Source organism: Gasterosteus aculeatus, chromosome 21, assembly GCF_964276395.1.
Source record: "Gasterosteus aculeatus chromosome 21, fGasAcu3.hap1.1, whole genome shotgun sequence".
NCBI classification, from domain to species: domain Eukaryota; kingdom Metazoa; phylum Chordata; class Actinopteri; order Perciformes; family Gasterosteidae; genus Gasterosteus; species Gasterosteus aculeatus.
The window spans coordinates 20590967-20608481 of record NC_135708.1 but is presented as its reverse complement, the minus strand read 5'-3'; the positions used below and the strand labels follow the sequence as shown (position 1 = coordinate 20608481).

The 17515-nt window shown below is 50.3% G+C and overlaps 2 protein-coding genes across 16 annotated transcripts in view; both read right to left on the bottom strand.

The window, feature by feature from the left end:
• Positions 1-5601, bottom strand: part of LOC120814841 (uncharacterized) — a 35943-nt gene extending 30342 nt beyond the window's left edge. For 12 of the 15 annotated variants that reach the window (XR_013454205.1, XR_013454206.1, XR_013454207.1 and 9 more), the window contains exons 1-15: positions 5403-5601; positions 4290-4599; positions 3890-3961; positions 2957-3058; positions 2734-2844; positions 2543-2650; positions 2342-2452; positions 2162-2272; positions 1967-2080; positions 1702-1806; positions 1503-1613; positions 1316-1426; positions 794-904; positions 315-425; positions 132-242 (exon numbers count right to left, since the gene is read on the bottom strand). Coding sequence is in view for 11 of the 15 variants with exons in the window: in XM_078096335.1 (XP_077952461.1) it covers positions 132-242; positions 315-425; positions 794-904; positions 1316-1426; positions 1503-1613; positions 1702-1806; positions 1967-2080; positions 2162-2272; positions 2342-2452; positions 2543-2650; positions 2734-2844; positions 2957-3058; positions 3890-3961; positions 4290-4589 (1689 nt within the window). In the remaining 4 variants the exon portion in view is untranslated. Of the gene's footprint in view, positions 1-131; positions 243-314; positions 426-793; positions 905-1315; positions 1427-1502; positions 1614-1701; positions 1807-1966; positions 2081-2161; positions 2273-2341; positions 2453-2542; positions 2651-2733; positions 2845-2956; positions 3059-3889; positions 3962-4289; positions 4600-5402 lie in introns of those variants that run through there. The other 3 variants (XM_078096337.1, XM_078096338.1, XM_078096343.1) reach the window with 3 other exon arrangements.
• Positions 5602-6906: 1305 nt separating this feature from the next.
• On the bottom strand, positions 6907-17165 carry LOC120814845 (LIM zinc-binding domain-containing Nebulette-like). Its single transcript, XM_078096373.1, has 4 exons — positions 16851-17165; positions 14451-14545; positions 9167-9251; positions 6907-7689 (listed from the first exon to the last, which is right to left on the bottom strand). The coding sequence occupies exons 1-4, from the start codon at positions 16917-16919 to the stop codon at positions 7525-7527; spliced, it is 414 nt and encodes a 137-aa protein (XP_077952499.1). The 5' UTR covers positions 16920-17165; the 3' UTR covers positions 6907-7524.
• Positions 17166-17515: the final 350 nt, after the last annotated feature.

Genomic DNA, 17515 nt, shown 5'->3' with positions numbered 1-17515 from the left:
AGAGCAGAACGAGACGAGACACATGTGGAGATAAATGCCGTGTCAGAACTAAACGTCATCTTTTATAGATTAAACTGAGGAAGGGTGTACTTGTACGTGCGGACAGTATCTGCAGCGTGAGCTTCGCTCACCTCGCTCTGCAGGCCGCTCATCTCTCTGCAGAAGCTGGTGTCCGCGGTGTCGGGCAGAGAGGAGTACAGCGACTCCTCCATCGCCTCCCTCACGCTGCCTTTGTACTTCACCTGGAAGGAAAAGGTTGCGTTGGTGGCAAACCAGCTTCAGGTATCAGAGCGGGCGGGCGGGCGACCTCTGACCTCGCTGAGGAGGTCGGCTGCTTCCTTGGCGTGCAGCGTCTCCATGGTGTGAGGGAGGAGGGAGTAAAGAGGCGTCCTCGCCTCCTTCTTACCCGCCTCCTTGTACTTGTTCTGCACAGTGAACACTTATTACAGCTCCTCCGTTCACCAAGTGACCAGAAGTCTCCTAAAGACTACGTCCCTGAAGACCTCCGTCACGTGATGCGTTCAGGCTCTGCTCAGTGAACACGAGCACATTATAACGTTATCGTGATGTGTAGCTTTGGTAACTAATTATTCCAGATGATGATTATAAAACAGACGTTAAAGATGAATTACAATGTGTTTAACTTCCTAAAACGAGCTTTGAGCACATAGATAATAATCGGGAAAGAGAATATTGAACGGTTTGTTGCTCTTTTCTGATTCTGCCCCTCAAGTTCTCATCACGACGTCTAATAATCAATACAACACTGAACGAATGGAATCCCACTTGGTACCTCGCTCTGCAGCTGGGACAGATGTTTGGCCAGCTGTGTCTCTGTGGTCTGTGGGAGCTGATGGAACAAGCTGCTCTGCGCCTGCTGCTTCACACCTTCTCTGTACTTCGCCTGCAGGCCACAAGTTCTGAGGGTCACTATTTACATCTTCAGCTGTCGATCTATTGCTCCCACAAACAGAAGCACGAGCAGCTACTGAAAGCAGGAAACACCAGATTTCGTTTACTAGTAGATCTCATTCACGCTGCTGCTTCAACTCCACAGAATAAAACATTAACGTGGCTGATTTTGAGATTTGAAACAATATCAGATTTGTGGTATTTTATGTTCTACGTGTCAGTTGAATATCTGAAAATGCACATTTACGACGTTACTTCTCTTGGAATATGTTTCTTTCTTTCCCAGTAAATTTACTTTAATCTACGAGAAAATCCTGATTTATTTCACTGAAAACTGTCGACTAATGTTCCAGAACATCTCCTCTTATTAATCCAGTTGCTACTCTCTGACAGACAAACGGACCCGGCTCTGCAGCCCGGCGGCGTCTTTGGCGTGCCGCGTGTCGATGGTCTCGGGCAGCAGCGAGTAGAGGTTCACGCTCATCTCCTTCTTTGCCTCCTCTTTGTACCTCGCCTGGAGACGAAGGACACAGACTCATCAGCCGGCCGTCTCCGCGGTGACGAGTACGCGGGGTGGACGCCTCGGTTACCTCGCTGAGGAGCTCGCCGGCCTCCCTGGCGTGCGCCGTCTCCGGCGTCTCGGCCAGCCGGTGGAACAGGGCGGACGGGCCACTTCTCCCCGCGGCCTCTTTGTACTTCAGCTGCACGCCGGCAGGAGACGTTCGCACGTTTGTATTAGAATGAGGAGACGGAAGGATGCGCGGCGGCGGCGGCGAGGCGGCTCGCTACCTGACTCTGGAGCTCGGAGGCCTCTCTGGCGTGCAGCGTGTCCAGCGTCTCCGGCAGGGCGGAGTACAGCGAGGACGCGTCCTCCTTCCCCCGCCGGTACCTCGTCTGAAGCAACAGGTCGAGATTCATCGTCAACAACGCACCTCGAAGGTCACACGAGGCCATCTTCTTCAATGCAGCATGATGTTCATTTAGGGAACTGAGGTCCGTGTAGAGTCAAACAGACCCCCCGTGTCCCCCGTGTCCCCCGTGTCCTCTAGCGTACCTCACTCTGCATCTCGCCCGTCTCTCGGGCGAACTGGATCTCCGGGGTGTCGGCCAGCTGGGAGTAGAGGGACGGGGGGGCTCCTCTCACCAGCACCTTGGGCCGATACTTCACCTGATGGGCGGAGGGGGAAGAAGAGGTCTCCTTGGTGAGACTACGTTACCCACAAACCCCTCTGCGGCCGTGCTGCTGTACCTCGCTGTGCAGCTGAGACATCTCCACGGCGTGGTGGACCTCTGGGGTGTCAGCGAGTTGAGAGTAGAGAGAGATGGAGGCCTTCCTCCTCCCGGCCTCCTGGTACTTATTCTGAAACAAGCAGGGGTCGAAGGTCAACGCTGTCCTCCTGACTGCGTCTCAGAGGCCCCCCTCGTGTACCTGGCTCTGATGCTCCTGGACGGATCTGGCGTGCTGCGTCTCGCTGGTTTCGGGGAGCTGAGAGTAGAAGCTGCTGCTCATCTCCTTCTTTCCTTCCTCCTTGTACTTGTTCTAAAAGGAGGGAGAGAAAGAACCAGAAGGGTTCCAATCTATTCCACACTTCCTCCACCCTTCTAGGCTTCATCCCTCCGCCCGTCCGACCTCACTCTGCATCTCCGTCAGCTCTTTGACGAACTGCGTCTCGGTGGTCTGCGGCAGCAGAGAGTAGAGCGAGGACCCGTCCGCCCTCACGTTCCCTCTGTACTTCACCTGAGACACAAGCAGACGGAGGTCACGCCTCCCGTCTCCTCCTCCCCCTCCACCCGCTCCACCCGGCGACGGGGCTCAGGTACCTCGCTCTGCAGGTCTGAGGCCTCTCTGGCACGCCGGGTCTCTGGAGTCTCCGGCAGGGCGGAGTACAGCGACACGGACGCCTCCTTCCTCCCCTCGTCTTTGTACTTGGACTGGAGGACACAGAGACACCACAAGGAGGGGACGCTGTGCGTGTCTGTCTGTCTGTGTGTGTGTCTGTGTGCGTGTGTGTGTGTGTGTGTGTGTCTGTGTGTGTGTACAGACCTCGGATATCACGGCGCTGATGTTCTTGGCGTGGATGAGTTCGGCTCCAGGAACAAACAGACTGTGACCCTTCATCTTCTCAAAGTCCTCCTTATACTTCACCTGCAGGGAGGAGCCACGTCAGTGTGTGTGTGTGTGTGTGTGTGTGTGTGTGTGTGTGTGTGTGTGTGTGCCACCAGGAGGAAAGTCACGTATGTTCTGAAGTTTTAGACAAAGCGACAGGAAACCAAAGTACACGCAGCAGGTACTCTCTGTGGTACAAAGTCCTACGATATATATCAACAACACAAATATAGACGGTATCGTCTCCGTCTCCATGGTAACAGCAGCATCTCTAAAGCAACCCGTGGACCAGGCAGAGCCGCATCAGGAGGACGATGAAGAGACGCGCGAGTCCTTTTCTGCCGCTGACGGTGCGATGTGCATGTGGTGATTGATGAGGACAGACAGAGAGACGGGATGAGGACAGACAGCTGGAGGACGATGTGAGGGTGATTTCATGGAGTGGGCTGCTGATGAGTCAGTCTGGTGAGTTTCACACCAGAGAATCAATAACTCTTCCTCCCACATGCTCCTCCAGCAGCTTCACCCTCATTCACACACACATAGTCACATATATTTATATATATATATTCACATATATATTTATATATATATTTATTTATAAATATAAATATATCTGAATGTGTTACCAACGGCAACCCGTGCCTCTGAGTTCACACCCGTCTTTTTATTCGTGAGTTTAAAAATTGAGCAGCCGATAAAATGCACGAAATTCTTATATATTAGTATTGATGTGATTTTGTGTTATTGTCTGTGTCTGCTAGCCGTTAGCAGCTAAATGCTAACCAAATGCTAACCAACGGAGGTTGGAAGAAAGAAACCACTTTAAACACCAGTAATAGAGAAAAGGTTTAGAACACGGTGACCTACGTCGCTGAGGAGGAGGCTGCACCTCCTGTTGAAGGCCGGGTCGGGTAGGGGGGGCTTCAGGTCAGAGGGGGCCTGGAAACACAAAGACACAAACGGCATGCGCACACTGTGTTGTGCTGTTGTTTGTTATATTTACATGTAAACATGAGTTCATGGTGTCAGTCACAGCATGAGGTTCATCACACACAGACCGTAGAGCGGGGGGCGCTTTAGGGGCGGGGCTACAGGCTGAGTGACGGGTGTGTAACAGACCATAACACAGGATTTCATTTGCTTATGAAATATTATTCATATTTTTATATTACTTTGGATTTCTTAGCGGCAGAGCGACAAACAGACGTGAACACTGATGCTGCTCAGCCCGGAGCTGAAGGTCACCACGGCTACAGGAAGTCCTCACCTCCGACTGGCAGGCTCTCTGGAGCTCCTCCTCCTGCAGCTCCTCCTCCTGCAGCTCCTCCTCCCGTTCCTCCTCCTGCAACTCCTCCTCCTCCCGTTCCTCCTCCTGCAGCTCCTCCTCCTGCAGCTCCTCCTCCTGCAGCTCCTCCTCCTGCAGCTCCTCCTCCCGTTCCTCCTCCTGCAGCTCCTCCTCCTGCAGCTCCTCCTCCAAGTTGTCTTCTTCTGCCATTTCCTGGGTTTCTACCTCGTCCTCCTCGTGCGTCCTGGCGGTCTCTGTCTTCCTTGTGTCCTCTTCCTCCATGTCGGCGTCTCTGTATTTATTTATGTTTTAGGAGATTAAAGGCTTAAATAAAATACGTATTCATGAGTTTGGTTGGTAGTTTTGAGTCTCTAGTTCATTTGCGTCTATTTTTAGTAATATTTTGTGTCTTTGTAATAATCCCTGTGCGTCTCTCTGTAATATTTCCTGTGTCTTTGTGCTGGTTTAACGTCTCTTTCGTGTCTCTTGAGGGACATTTGTCTTTTCATATTACAGAGTTGACTCTAAAGAACATAAAACGCTTACAAATAAAAATATTAAGAACATTTACTTAAACTCACTCTGTGATCTCTACGATCCTCAAGGTCACGAGTCACCTCCTCTGAAGGACCTCCTGTCTCCCTCCTCACCCCCCAGACCTCCTGTCTCCCTCCTCACCTCCCAGACCTCCTGTCTCCCTCCTCACCCCCCAGACCTCCTGTCTCCCTCCTCACCCCCCAGACCTCCTGTCTCCCTCCTCACCTCCCGGACCTCCTGTCTCCCTCCTCACCCCCCAGACCTCCTGTCTCCCTCCTCTGAAGGACCTCCTGTCTCCCTCCTCACCCCCCAGACCTCCTGTCTCCCTCCTCACCCCCAGACCTCCTGTCTCCCTCCTCACCCCCCAGACCTCCTGTCTCCCTCCTCTGAAGGACCTCCCGTCTCCCTCCTCACCCCCCGGACCTCCTGTCTCCCTCCTCACCTCCCCAGACCTCCTGCTCCCCCTCCTCACCCCCCGGACCTCCTGTCTCCCTCCTCACCTCCCCAGACCTCCTGCTCCCCCTCCTCACCCCCCGGACCTCCTGTCTCCCTCCTCACCTCCCCGTCTTCTCAGCCGATCCTCCTCTCGTCTCCTCTCAGCGTTTCAAAGGTTTTCTTCGTATCCTAGTTAACGTTTTTTCCTTCACTCTGCTCTTTGCTTCTTGTCGACCTTCCTTCCTTCTGGTCTCCTCCTCGTCCTCCTCCTCGTCCTCGGGACCGACTGTCTCCTGCTGACGGTTCGACTGGTCGCTCCTCCTTCTTATCGCTTCTGGCTCCACATTTAGCCCTCTACTCGAGGCCTTATCGCCAGCACGCCCTTCACGCCGTGTGTGTGTGTGTGTGTGTGTGTGCGTGTGTGTGTGTGCGTGTGTGCGTGTGCGTGTGCGTGTGTGTGTGTGAAGGTGAGCAGAATGATTCCATTAGCTGGAACGCTCTTGTACAGTTTTCTATTTTTACTTTATGAATCTATGTGTGAAATCATCTCTCAGTTTCTCGTCTTATGTAACATTTACTTTTTCATAATCAGAATCTCTTCTGCTTCTCTGAGATGATGAAGCTCTGATCCAGAAAGCTTCAGTCCGTCTCTCTCCATCTACTCGCTGCGTCCTCCTCCACCTTCTCCCACCTCATCTTCCTCCTCCTCTTCCTCCTCCTCCACCTTCTCCCGCCTCAACTTCCTACTCCTCAACCTTCTCCCACCTCATCTTCCTCCTCCTCTTCCTCCTCCTCCACCTTCTCCCACCTCAACTTCCTCCTCCTCCACCTTCTCCCACCTCAACTTCCTCCTCCTCCACCTTCTCCCACCTCAACTTCCTACTCCTCAACCTTCTCCCACCTCAACTTCCTCCTCCTCCACCTTCTCCCACCTCATCTTCCTCCTCCTCTTCCTCCACCTTCTCCCACCTCAACTTCCTCCTCCTCCACCTTCTCCCACCTCAACTTCCTCCTCCTCCACCTTCTCCCACCTCAACTTCCTCCTCCTCCACCTTCTCCCACCTCAACTTCCTCCTCCTCCACCTTCTCCCACCTCAACTTCCTCCTCCTCCACCTTCTCCCACCTCAACTTCCTACTCCTCCACCTTCTCCCACCTCAACTTCCTCCTCCTCCACCTCCTACCACCTCATCTTCATCCTCCTCCTCCACCTCAACTTCCTCCTCCTCCACCTTCTCCCACCTCATCTTCTTCCTCCTCCACCTTATCTTCCTCCTCCACCTTCTCCCACCTCATCTTCCCCCTCCTCCACCTTCTCCCACCTCATCTTCCTCCTCCTCCACCTTCTCCCACCTCATCTTCCTCCACCTTCTCCCACCTCCTCTTCCTCCACCTTCTCCCACCTCATCTTCCTCCACCTTCACCCACCTCATCTTCCTCATCCTCCTCCTCCACCTTCTCCCACCTCATCCTCCTCCTCCACCTTCTCCCACCTCATCTTCCTCATCATCCTCCTCCACCTTCTCCCACCTCCTCCTCCTCCATCTTCTACCACCTCCTCCATCTTCTACCTCCTCCTCCATCTTCTCCCACCTCCTCCTCCTCGTGCTCATTCATTATTTTATGTTCATCTTATTGTCTTAAAGGGAGAAGCATAAGAAATGTCTATCTTCACCATCTGCTGAGGCTCACTGGGTCACCAGGGCAACGGGGGGCATCTGTGTGCACTCACAAACACACACACAGAAACATTGAAAAGATTAAAGAAACTTTTTTAAAGAACAATAACAACACAACAACAATAACAATACAACAATAAAATCAAATAAAATTCCCTGTTGCTATAATATATAATTTATATTGATAGTTTCTACTATTATTAAAGCTGTGGTTTGACCTTTCAGAGGTACAGACATCATGAATAAATACATCCTGAATACATCATGAATACATCATGAATACATCATGAATATATCATGAATACATCATGAATACATCATGAATACTTGGATGAGTTAAACTCGTGTAGATGATTCATTGATCATCTCTTCTACTGAAACACAGACCGCTTTTAATCCTCCTCAAAGAAAGATACAAAGAACTCACCTCACTGGCTCCTCCTCCAACAGGTGATGTCATCAAGAGGTGACGTCATCATCGCAACCAGTGACCTCCATGATGACACACAGTGTGTGTGTGTGTGTGTGTGTTATTGTACTCTCTGACCAAAATGCACCCGTCACATCTCACTTACACAAGCGCACACAGAGTGTGTGTGTGTGTGTGTGTGTGTGTGTACATACGATGCTGATCTGCTCCTGAGTCCTTCTGAGTCTTTGCATCTCCGGAGTGTCGGACACGATGCTGAAGCCTCGACCTTTGCTCTCCTCAAAGTCCTTCTTGTACTTCACCTGAAGAAGAAGTCAGACAGGAAGTCAGACAGGAAGTCAGACAGGAAGTGTCAGTATTGATAAAGACCGCAGACGACGGTCAGCGTGTCCCACTGCCCACAAACAACAACAAGGAGAAGGCTGCAGTAGGTCAACTGAATGACCTCTAGTGTCTCACTCGGCCTCTGAAGGTCACTCATAGCCATACAAAAAGGGGCGTGGTCTGTGATTATCCTACGTCACCTGACTTCCTCCTCCACCTAATAAGAATTATTACATTACAGGTCATTCAGCTGAGAGTGGGGCGTCCAGGGGGCAGTTAGGGGTCGGGCGTCTCGCTCAGGGACACTTTGACGTGGGACATCAGCCGGGGCTCGAACCCCCAACCTTGTGGTCTCTCCTCTTATCAACTTTAGAGTTCCAATAATCTTCAATGAATCGATGTGAGCAGCTGCTTGGTCCCACCATCACCCACCAGCAGGTCACATGACCACGTCACATCCACTCACCACACAACTGGGTCAGTGCTGAGCATGAGGGGGCGAGTTAGCCTCCTGGGGCTAATGGGAAGTGATTCAAACGTCACCTCCAGGGACGGGAGGAGGAGGAGAATGAAGGGAACTACAACGTGGACATCTCTCCAGAAGGAGGAGCAGGAGAAGAAGGAGGAGCAGAAGGAGGACATGGATGTCTCTGCTGAGGAGGAGACGAGGATCCACAGCGATGCTGATTTAAAAGGTCTCATTTTGAACGCTGGTGAAATTCATCGCTTTGATCTCGGGCCGTCGGGTGGAGGCTGACGTAGAATCAGGACAAGATGGAGTGAAGCTCGGGGGGGCTTCATGAGTGTGAGAGGGCACAGGATGGGGAGGAAGAGGAGGAAGAGGACGTGTGGCTGGAGGAAATATTTGTGGTTCTCTACTCTCGAGTCACTAATGTGAAAACTGGTAGAAAAGTATTTATATATAAATATATAATAATATGAAATCATTAAATACGTTTATCAGGTCTGGAGAGAAAAGAAGAGAACTGATGAGTAAACAACAACACCAACGCAAATATCCCATCATGCACTGCACCACACCTTCTGCTGACTGCTGAGTGGACATCTGTCCTTTTGTCCTGCTGCCTGCTGTGCGCACACACACACACACACACACACACACTCTCACACACACACACACACACACACTCTCACACACACACGTGTTCTTCTGGCACACCTGAGCGTTTGTTTTCCCCACCAGTTGGTGCCGGCGGGGTGGAGCCGGGTTGAACGGGGACGTGATTGTTGAGGTAGGGGAGTCCGTGCTGATACGGCGTGTGTTACATATGTTACATCGTTAGTATTTACATATTAACTGACGTCTCTTGGTTGCCATCTTGTTTATTTGCAGCCAGTGAACAGGAAGTGACCATATAAGGACTGAGGAGGATGCAGCGACCCGTCAGTCAGCGTGTGCGTGTGCGTGTGCGTGCGCGTGTGCGTGTGCGTTACCTGGCTCTGCAGCTGGCTCTGCTGTCTCAGCCTCAGGTTCTCTGGCGTGTCGGCCACCGTGGTGAAGGACGTTTTGGGGTAATGTCTGAAAGGAGGAACGCAGACACACAGAGGTCTCCTGGTGAAGGTCCTACTCATGATGTCATCAGTGTCTCTACCCGCCTGTCTCACGGCCAGTTGGATGAAACCCTCAGGGACGGGCGTTCTCAGTCCTCTGGAGACCCACAATGCAATGAAAAGGAGGTCCGGGAGAACCAGGACTGAGAGGGTCCGACTGGGAGACCCCGCCGTGGAGCGAGGGGCAGTACCACTTTAGTCCAGCGGGGGCGCCGCAGTCACCCAACAAAGCCTCCTCAGCGTAACTGATTCTCTACGTCCGTCTCCTACAGAGACTTCCTGTCCCAGCAGTGTGTTAAACGTACTCGCTGTGTCGCACAAACAACACACACACGCACTAATTGTGTAGTTTTACTTCACCTGTTCCCGTCGCCAAGGGCAACCACGGGCGCTTTGTTCACTCGCTGAAACCAAATACTTTGAGACAAAGAGCAGCTCTGTGGGACACACACACACACACACAGACACACACAGACACACACACACACAGACAAACACATTCTCCAAAGTTTAGAAGTTAGTTTTTTCAGTTCAACACGTGTTGTTTTAATGATTTAATTCTCAGAATATTCTTTACATTCTGAGGGTTTAGAATCCGAGCACAAAGAAAAGGACGACGTGGAGACAAAGAGAAGAATTAGCCGTCGTGTTTGATGATCCTCCTCTAGTAAGCGGCGGATTCAGGAGAATCCTTTCCCTCCGTTATGCCTCTACAACCTACTTCCTCCCCAGCAGCATTTCAAAATAAACACCACATTCAACCGCCCGATTCTCCTCCTCTTCCTCCTCCTCGTCTTCGTCCTCGCATTGTGTCGCTTTATCGAGGAAGCTCGGATTCAACAATCACATCCCGAGGACGAAGAAGAGGACAAAAAGGACAAAGAGGAGGACTAAAAATGATAAACAAACAAATGTCTGGTGTTGCTGTTTTGTGACCCCCCCCCTTCCTCTGTGACCCCCCCTTCCCCTGTGACCCCCCCCCTTCCTCTGTGAACCCCCCCCTTCCCCTGTGACCCCCCCCCCTTCCCCTGTGACCCCCCCCTCCTCTGTGACCCCCCCTTCCTCTGTGACCCCCCCCTTTCTCTGTGACCCCCCCCCCCTTCCTCTGTGACCCCCCCCTTCCCCTGTGACCCCCCGTGTTCCTAATGACGCTAAACTGAAACTAAAGAGTCTTTTCTGCTCCCTCGTTCATGCCGAACCTTCAGGAGTTCCTCTCTGTCCTTTTACTTTAAAAAGCCTCCTGACACTGTTAGCGATTAGCAGGAGGGTTACATAACGCCCCCCTCCTCCTCTTCCTCCCCTCCTCCTCCTCCTCCTCCTCCCGCTCCTCCTCCCAGCCCCCCATCCTTCTCTCTCAGTATGCTGCCCTCACCGTCCTCCTTTCTCACAGAGGGGTTTACTGCCTCCTCCCTGTCCTCTCAGTCCTCCCTGTCCTCAGTCCTCCCTGTCCTCTCAGTCCTCCCTGTCCTCAGTCCTCCCTGTCCTCTCAGTCCTCCCTGTCCTCAGTCCTCCCTGTCCTCTCAGTCCTCCCTGTCCTCAGTCCTCCCTGTCCTCTCAGTCCTCCCTGTCCTCCCCGTCCTGCCTGTCCTCCCTGTCCTCTCAGTCCCCTCAGTCCTCCCTGTCCTCCCAGTCCTCTCAGTCCTCCCCGTCCTCCCAGTCCTCCCTGTCCTCCCAGTCCTCTCAGTCCTCCCCGTCCTCCCGAGTCACTAGTTGGTCACGTGACTCGTCGGTGTGGTGGAGATGATCACATCCTCCTGTAGAGCAGTAATCTGGGTTATGTGGGCAGCAGCGTTACGTAACCAACCGGCTTTTTATCACCACGATCTGAGCTGCTGTCAAAGCTCAAAACACAGATTTTCAAGTCAAATCACAGGAAGATGGAGAGACGGAACGGAGGACTCCTTCTGTTGTGCACCGTTACATAAGCAGCTTTGATTATTATTAATTAGCATAAAGGGGAATTAAGGAGGCGTCTGCTATGAATCTTTCTATTCTACTGGATCTCTGCTGCTCGTCTTGTATTAAACCACCTTCTGCTAATTAGTGATTCACATGGAGTGAAATAAAAGAACCATTACTGACATGAGACGTCTTTTACTGTGAGTTAAAGTTATAAAGACTTATGTGATTTATTAATGTGCACCTTTAAAACAAAATTGTAATAAAAAAAGATTTCAAAAAATTAGATATTGTTATTAGTTTGACTTATCAGTAACAAGAGTCACCTGACTCGTTAGTGTCGGTGGTCACCTGACTCGTTAGTGTCGGTGGTCACCTGACTCGTTAGTGTTGGTAGTCACCTGACTCGTTAGTGTCGGTGGTCAGGTGAGTCGTTAGTGTCGGTAGTCACCTGACTCGTTAGTTTCGGTAGTCATGTGACTCGTTAGTGTCGGTGGTCAGGTGAGTCGTTAGTGTCGGTGGTCACCTGACTCGTTAGTGTCGGTAGTCATGTGACTTGTTAGTGTCGGTGGTCACGTGACTCGTTAGTGTCTGTAGTCACGTGACTCGTTAGTGTTGGTAGTCACCTGACTCGTTAGTGTCGGTAGTCATGTGACTCGTTAGTGTCGGTGGTCAGGTGAGTCGTTAGTGTCGGTGGTCACCTGACTCGTTAGTGTCGGTAGTCATGTGACTTGTTAGTGTCGGTGGTCACGTGACTCGTTAGTGTCTGTAGTCACGTGACTCGTTAGTGTCGGTAGTCACCTGACTCGTTAGTGTCGGTAGTCACCTGACTCGTTAGTGTCGGTAGTCATGTGACTCGTTAGTGTCGGTGGTCAGGTGAGTCGTTAGTGTCTGTAGTCACGTGACTCGTTAGTGTCGGTAGTCACCTGACTCGTTAGTGTCTGTAGTCACCTGACTCGTTAGTGTCTGTAGTCACGTGACTCGTTAGTGTTGGTAGTCACCTGACTCGTTAGTGTCGGTAGTCATGTGACTCGTTAGTGTCGGTGGTCAGGTGAGTCGTTAGTGTCGGTGGTCACCTGACTCGTTAGTGTCGGTGGTCACCTGACTCGTTAGTGTCGGTAGTCATGTGACTTGTTAGTGTCGGTGGTCACGTGACTCGTTAGTGTCTGTAGTCACGTGACTCGTTAGTGTCGGTAGTCACCTGACTCGTTAGTGTCTGTAGTCACCTGACTCGTTAGTTTCGGTGGTCAGGTGAGTCGTTAGTGTCGGTAGTCACCTGACTCGTTAGTGTCTGTAGTCACGTGACTCGTTAGTGTCGGTAGTCAGGTGAGTCGTTAGTGTCGGTGGTCACCTGACTCGTTAGTGTCTGTAGTCACGTGACTCGTTAGTGTCGGTAGTCACCTGACTCGTTAGTTTCGGTGGTCAGGTGAGTCGTTAGTGTCGGTAGTCACCTGACTCGTTAGTGTCTGTAGTCACGTGACTCGTTAGTGTCGGTAGTCAGGTGAGTCGTTAGTGTCGGTGGTCACCTGACTCGTTAGTGTCTGTAGTCACGTGACTCGTTAGTGTCGGTAGTCACCTGACTCGTTAGTGTCGGTAGTCACCTGACTCGTTAGTTTCGGTGGTCAGGTGAGTCGTTAGTGTCGGTAGTCACCTGACTCGTTAGTGTCTGTAGTCACGTGACTCGTTAGTGTCGGTAGTCACCTGACTCGTTAGTGTCGGTAGTCACCTGACTCGTTAGTTTCGGTGGTCAGGTGAGTCGTTAGTGTCGGTAGTCACCTGACTCGTTAGTGTCTGTAGTCACGTGACTCGTTAGTGTCTGTAGTCACGTGACTCGTTAGTGTCGGTAGTCACCTGACTCGTTAGTTTCGGTGGTCAGGTGAGTCGTTAGTGTCGGTAGTCACCTGACTCGTTAGTGTCGGTGGTCACGTGACTCGTTCGTGTCGGTAGTCATGTGACTCGTTAGTGTCGGTGGTCACCTGACTCGTTCGTGTCGGTAGTCAGGTGAGTCGTTAGTGTCGGTGGTCAGGTGAGTCGTTAGTGTCGGTGGTCAGGTGAGTCGTTAGTGTCGGTGGTCAGGTGAGTCGTTGTCAGTACAGAGTCGTGTGAGTCTCTTGAATCCCTTTTGTCTGCAGAAGTGGACCAGAAGCTTTTCAGCCTTCATGAGGCGAGTCCTCTGAAGCCGGAGGATCCACAGCGATGAAGAAGAAGAACCAGAAGAAGCTTTCAGATCGGGTTTGGATTCATACACATGAAGCCTCGTGGAGATCTGAGGTGTGAGTCGGTACACTTTGAGGAAGAGAACCTGGTGTTGGTGGGAACTCTTAATAGTCTCACGTGCTTCTGTAATCGCTCTCCACACTGCAGCAGAGAAGCACGAGACTCATTAAATCCCTCCAGACCTCCTCAAACATTCATTCTGAAAGTCCTACCTGGAGGAGGCCAGATGCTCGAGTATCTCGAGTAAAGATCATACTAGCTAGTGATTCATGGTCTGTAAACCTGTGGATTACTTTCTCCATTAGCTGTTTAGTTTATGAAAATAAAACAAGTCCTCAAATCTCTTGTTTTGCTCACAACAATCTGATAATATTCATATTTAAGACAACTGGAGACTTTTAACTTTTTGCATCTAACTGATTCCTCAACTCAACGGTAGCCGATAATTATACTTGAATAAAACATATGGATGGATCGCTGCAGTAAACTTCTAATGCATTTCATTGTTGAAGAAGAAACGTGTGAGCAGTTTGTACACCTCGTTTCTTTAGATCAATGACAGAACAAATAAACACAATCTTCTTCGTCACTACGCAGCTGGTTTTAAAATCAGAGACGCTACATCGTTGTGCTAAATATGGGCCGCTAGTCAGTTTGTCACAAAAGGAGCCGCACTACCCACGATGCACTGGTGCATGCACGCTGCGTTCACACCTTCCTGACGAAACGAGGGGGCGTCGATGAAAACTTCTCTGCGGACCAAATGAACAATGAAGAGGAGAACTACAGGTACGAGTTTCAACACCACAAGGTCAAAGGTCAAAGGTCAGAGCCAGCGAGGAGGGCGAAGCAACCAAAAGCACCGAAGAAGAGCAGCGTCGCTGCTATAAAACCCTCACAGGGCTGCGTGGACTCGGGTATAATAAGCTCTTTGTACATTACAGTGATGGTTTCGTGTCCACCACCTTGACAGGCGTGTGATGTTGTTACTGTGCATGCGATGTAGAGAGCGACAGGTGTAACGTGGAGACCGGAGGAGACCAGCACTCACGCGTTGCAGTAGGGCTTCTTGTCGTAACCTTTGTAGTTCTTCATGTTGAGGGTCATCTTACAAACCTCGCAGTGGAAACATCCTTTATGCCAGTTCTGAAAACAACACACACACGTCAATGTTGGATACGATGAGGCTCTGAAAGTAAAGAAGAGTCTTAAAGCTGCGTTCTCTGTTGTGACCAGCAGGGGGCGACTCCTCTGGTGCCACAGACGTCCATGAGAAAATACATACTTCTTCTTCAGGTGTTAAATTATGGTCCAGAAACACAGATTGTGACGTCCTGAGAACAAGATGGCAACAGCTAAAACGGCAAACCAAGAGCTCCATATTAGTGGAACACTGACTAATGGTTGACGCCATGCTGGAAACAACCACTTCCTGTCTACGGTCTTAAAGATCCAGAAGAAGACATTCTCAGGCGTGTCGCTGTTTTTGGTAAGTGGGACACTTTGACTTCTCCTTTGACCCGTTATCCCGTCACCAGAATCACACACTGAGATCACAGGTTATCAACCAAACCATCTCCATGACAACCCTGTGCCTCTGCACCGCCCTCCTCGCGACCCGCCTGTCAGTCAAACGTCGCGGGCGGGACTGTCCGCCTCGCACTTCCCGGTTAATTTGAGATTTGGCGGCGAGGGTTCGGGGCTAAATATAAAAGGCAGTGGGAGGCTGGATTAAAATGTGACGGGCCGCAGGAGGAAAACTGAAGTAAGTCAGTCAGATCTCCCTCAATCGGTCCTGAATCAGTATTATTTAAACGCTCGGTGGTCAAATGATGTCTTAGTTGTTGAGATGATCACATGTATCTCCACCAGAGAACATCACAAGTTCCTTCTTCATCTTTGAATTAAGTATATTCAGTACCTTTAATGACCACATTTAATTAAAGCTGCATTCTCTGTAGTGACCAGCAGGGGGCGACTCCTCTGCTCCCATAGACGTCTATGAGGAAATGACTCTACTTCTCTGTAGTGACCAACAGGGGGCGACTCCTCTGCTCCCATAGACGTCTATGAGGAAATGACTCTACTTCTCTGTAGTGACCAGCAGGGGGCGACTCCTCTGCTCCCATAGACGTCTATGAGGAAATGACTCTACTTCTCTGTAGTGACCAGCAGGGGGCGACTCCTCTGCTCCCATAGACGTCTATGAGGAAATGACTCTACTTCTCTGTAGTTACCAGCAGGGGGCGACTCCTCTGCTCCCATAGACGTCTATGAGGAAATGACTACTTCTCTGTAGTGACCAGCAGGGGGCGACTCCTCTGCTCCCATAGACGTCTATGAGGAAATGACTCTACTTCTCTGTAGTGACCAGCAGGGGGCGACTCCTCTGCTCCCATAGACGTCTATGAGGAAATGACTCTACTTCTCTGTAGTGACCAGCAGGGGGCGACTCCTCTGCTCCCATAGACGTCTATGAGGAAATGACTCTACTTCTCTGTAGTGACCAGCAGGGGGCGACTCCTCTGCTCCCATAGACGTCTATGAGGAAATGACTCTACTTCTCTCTGGATTTATTCCCTCAGTAAACATTGTAAACATGAGTTTATGGTCTCAGTCTCTATTTTCAAGTCTTCTTCAACACAGCGTGATGTTCATTCAGTAAAATATGGTACATTTATATGTGTATCTAGAATACAGTATAAATGCACACTTTAGCAACCAATGATGGTCAGCTTTTTAACTGACATTTTAAATAAAACCAACTTCTATTCAACTTCTAGCTTCTACCTTTTATTCTTATTCTCTTTATATTCTCACAGCTTTTGGGTTCTTCTATTTGCAGCAGATGAAACTGATATTTTGGGTTTTGCCATCAGAAATGTGGGAGCTTATTCCACATCGTGTCATCTGACGCCTCACAGGACAGACAGTGAATGCAAGAAATGAATAATTCATCCCCATTATGCAACTGACTTATTACTGAGGAGTTGCCATGCAAACACCAAATAACACAAGCAGCACTTTTGTTTACCGGCACGTCGCTGGTATCACTGGTCTGTTATTATCAGGCTTTCTTATATTACATTTATTTAAAAGATCGTATTTTTATATATGAATTATCATTATTCTCAGTAAATAAACCACTAGATGTAACTAAATCCAAAGTGTTTTAAAATCAAGAGGGGAAATTATTATTAGTTGTGTCATTTAGGCTGAAGAAAGAAGATCAAAAGCCTATTTTAAACAGTAAAGTGATAATAACCACAAAGATGCCACCTTACATCGGTCTTAAGTAATTAATAACGAACCCCGATTAAAGGTTCTCTGATTGATTATTGACCATGGAATTGGTTTTGAGGACAGATCTCTGGCGTCAGTTTGAGCCACGAAGGAGCCCTGCGGGGGGTGGAGGTGGAGGTGGAGGCGGAGGCGGCAGGTGGAGGCTCACCTTGTCCAGGCAGCTGACTTTCTCCGTCGGGTAGACGATCTTCCCGCAGCGGGCGCACGCGGGGTTCATCCTGCGGACCTCCGCTCCGCGACCGGCCGACGAGCCACTGGACCGGACTTTTATTGTCCAGAGAGACGCGGAATGTCCCCCCGCCCCCCGACACGCCCCCCCCCGTCCCCGACACGCCCCCTCCCCCGCTGAATCACTCCTGGTGCGCGCGCGTGAGTTTCTGCCGGAGAGACTCGCACCTTCCGGCGTGGAGGCGGGAGGACGACAAGCTGGCGGGAGTTAGCGAGGCGGGAACCGGAAATCAGTGCAGATAAAACCGGAAGTGGCAGTTATTATTTCGCTCGATCTTCTAAAACTAAAATAGTAATGCATTGATTTTTTGTCATAAAATTAAACTAAACAAAGAATGAACTTAACAGTTGACTAATCAAATAGTTGCTATATTACAATTAAACTTGTACTTTATTTAAATGATTTTTCTAACGTTAGCCTAGCCACACATCCTCAACTTACATTTATGTAGTTTTGTAGCAGCGGGTTGAACCTCCAAACATTGATACAACTTCTACTTACTGAGAGTTTTACATATTCTTGTGAAGGCCCCGGTTAAAAGCCTAAATGTTTTAAACTAAACTCATGTCTAGATGAACTCGGAC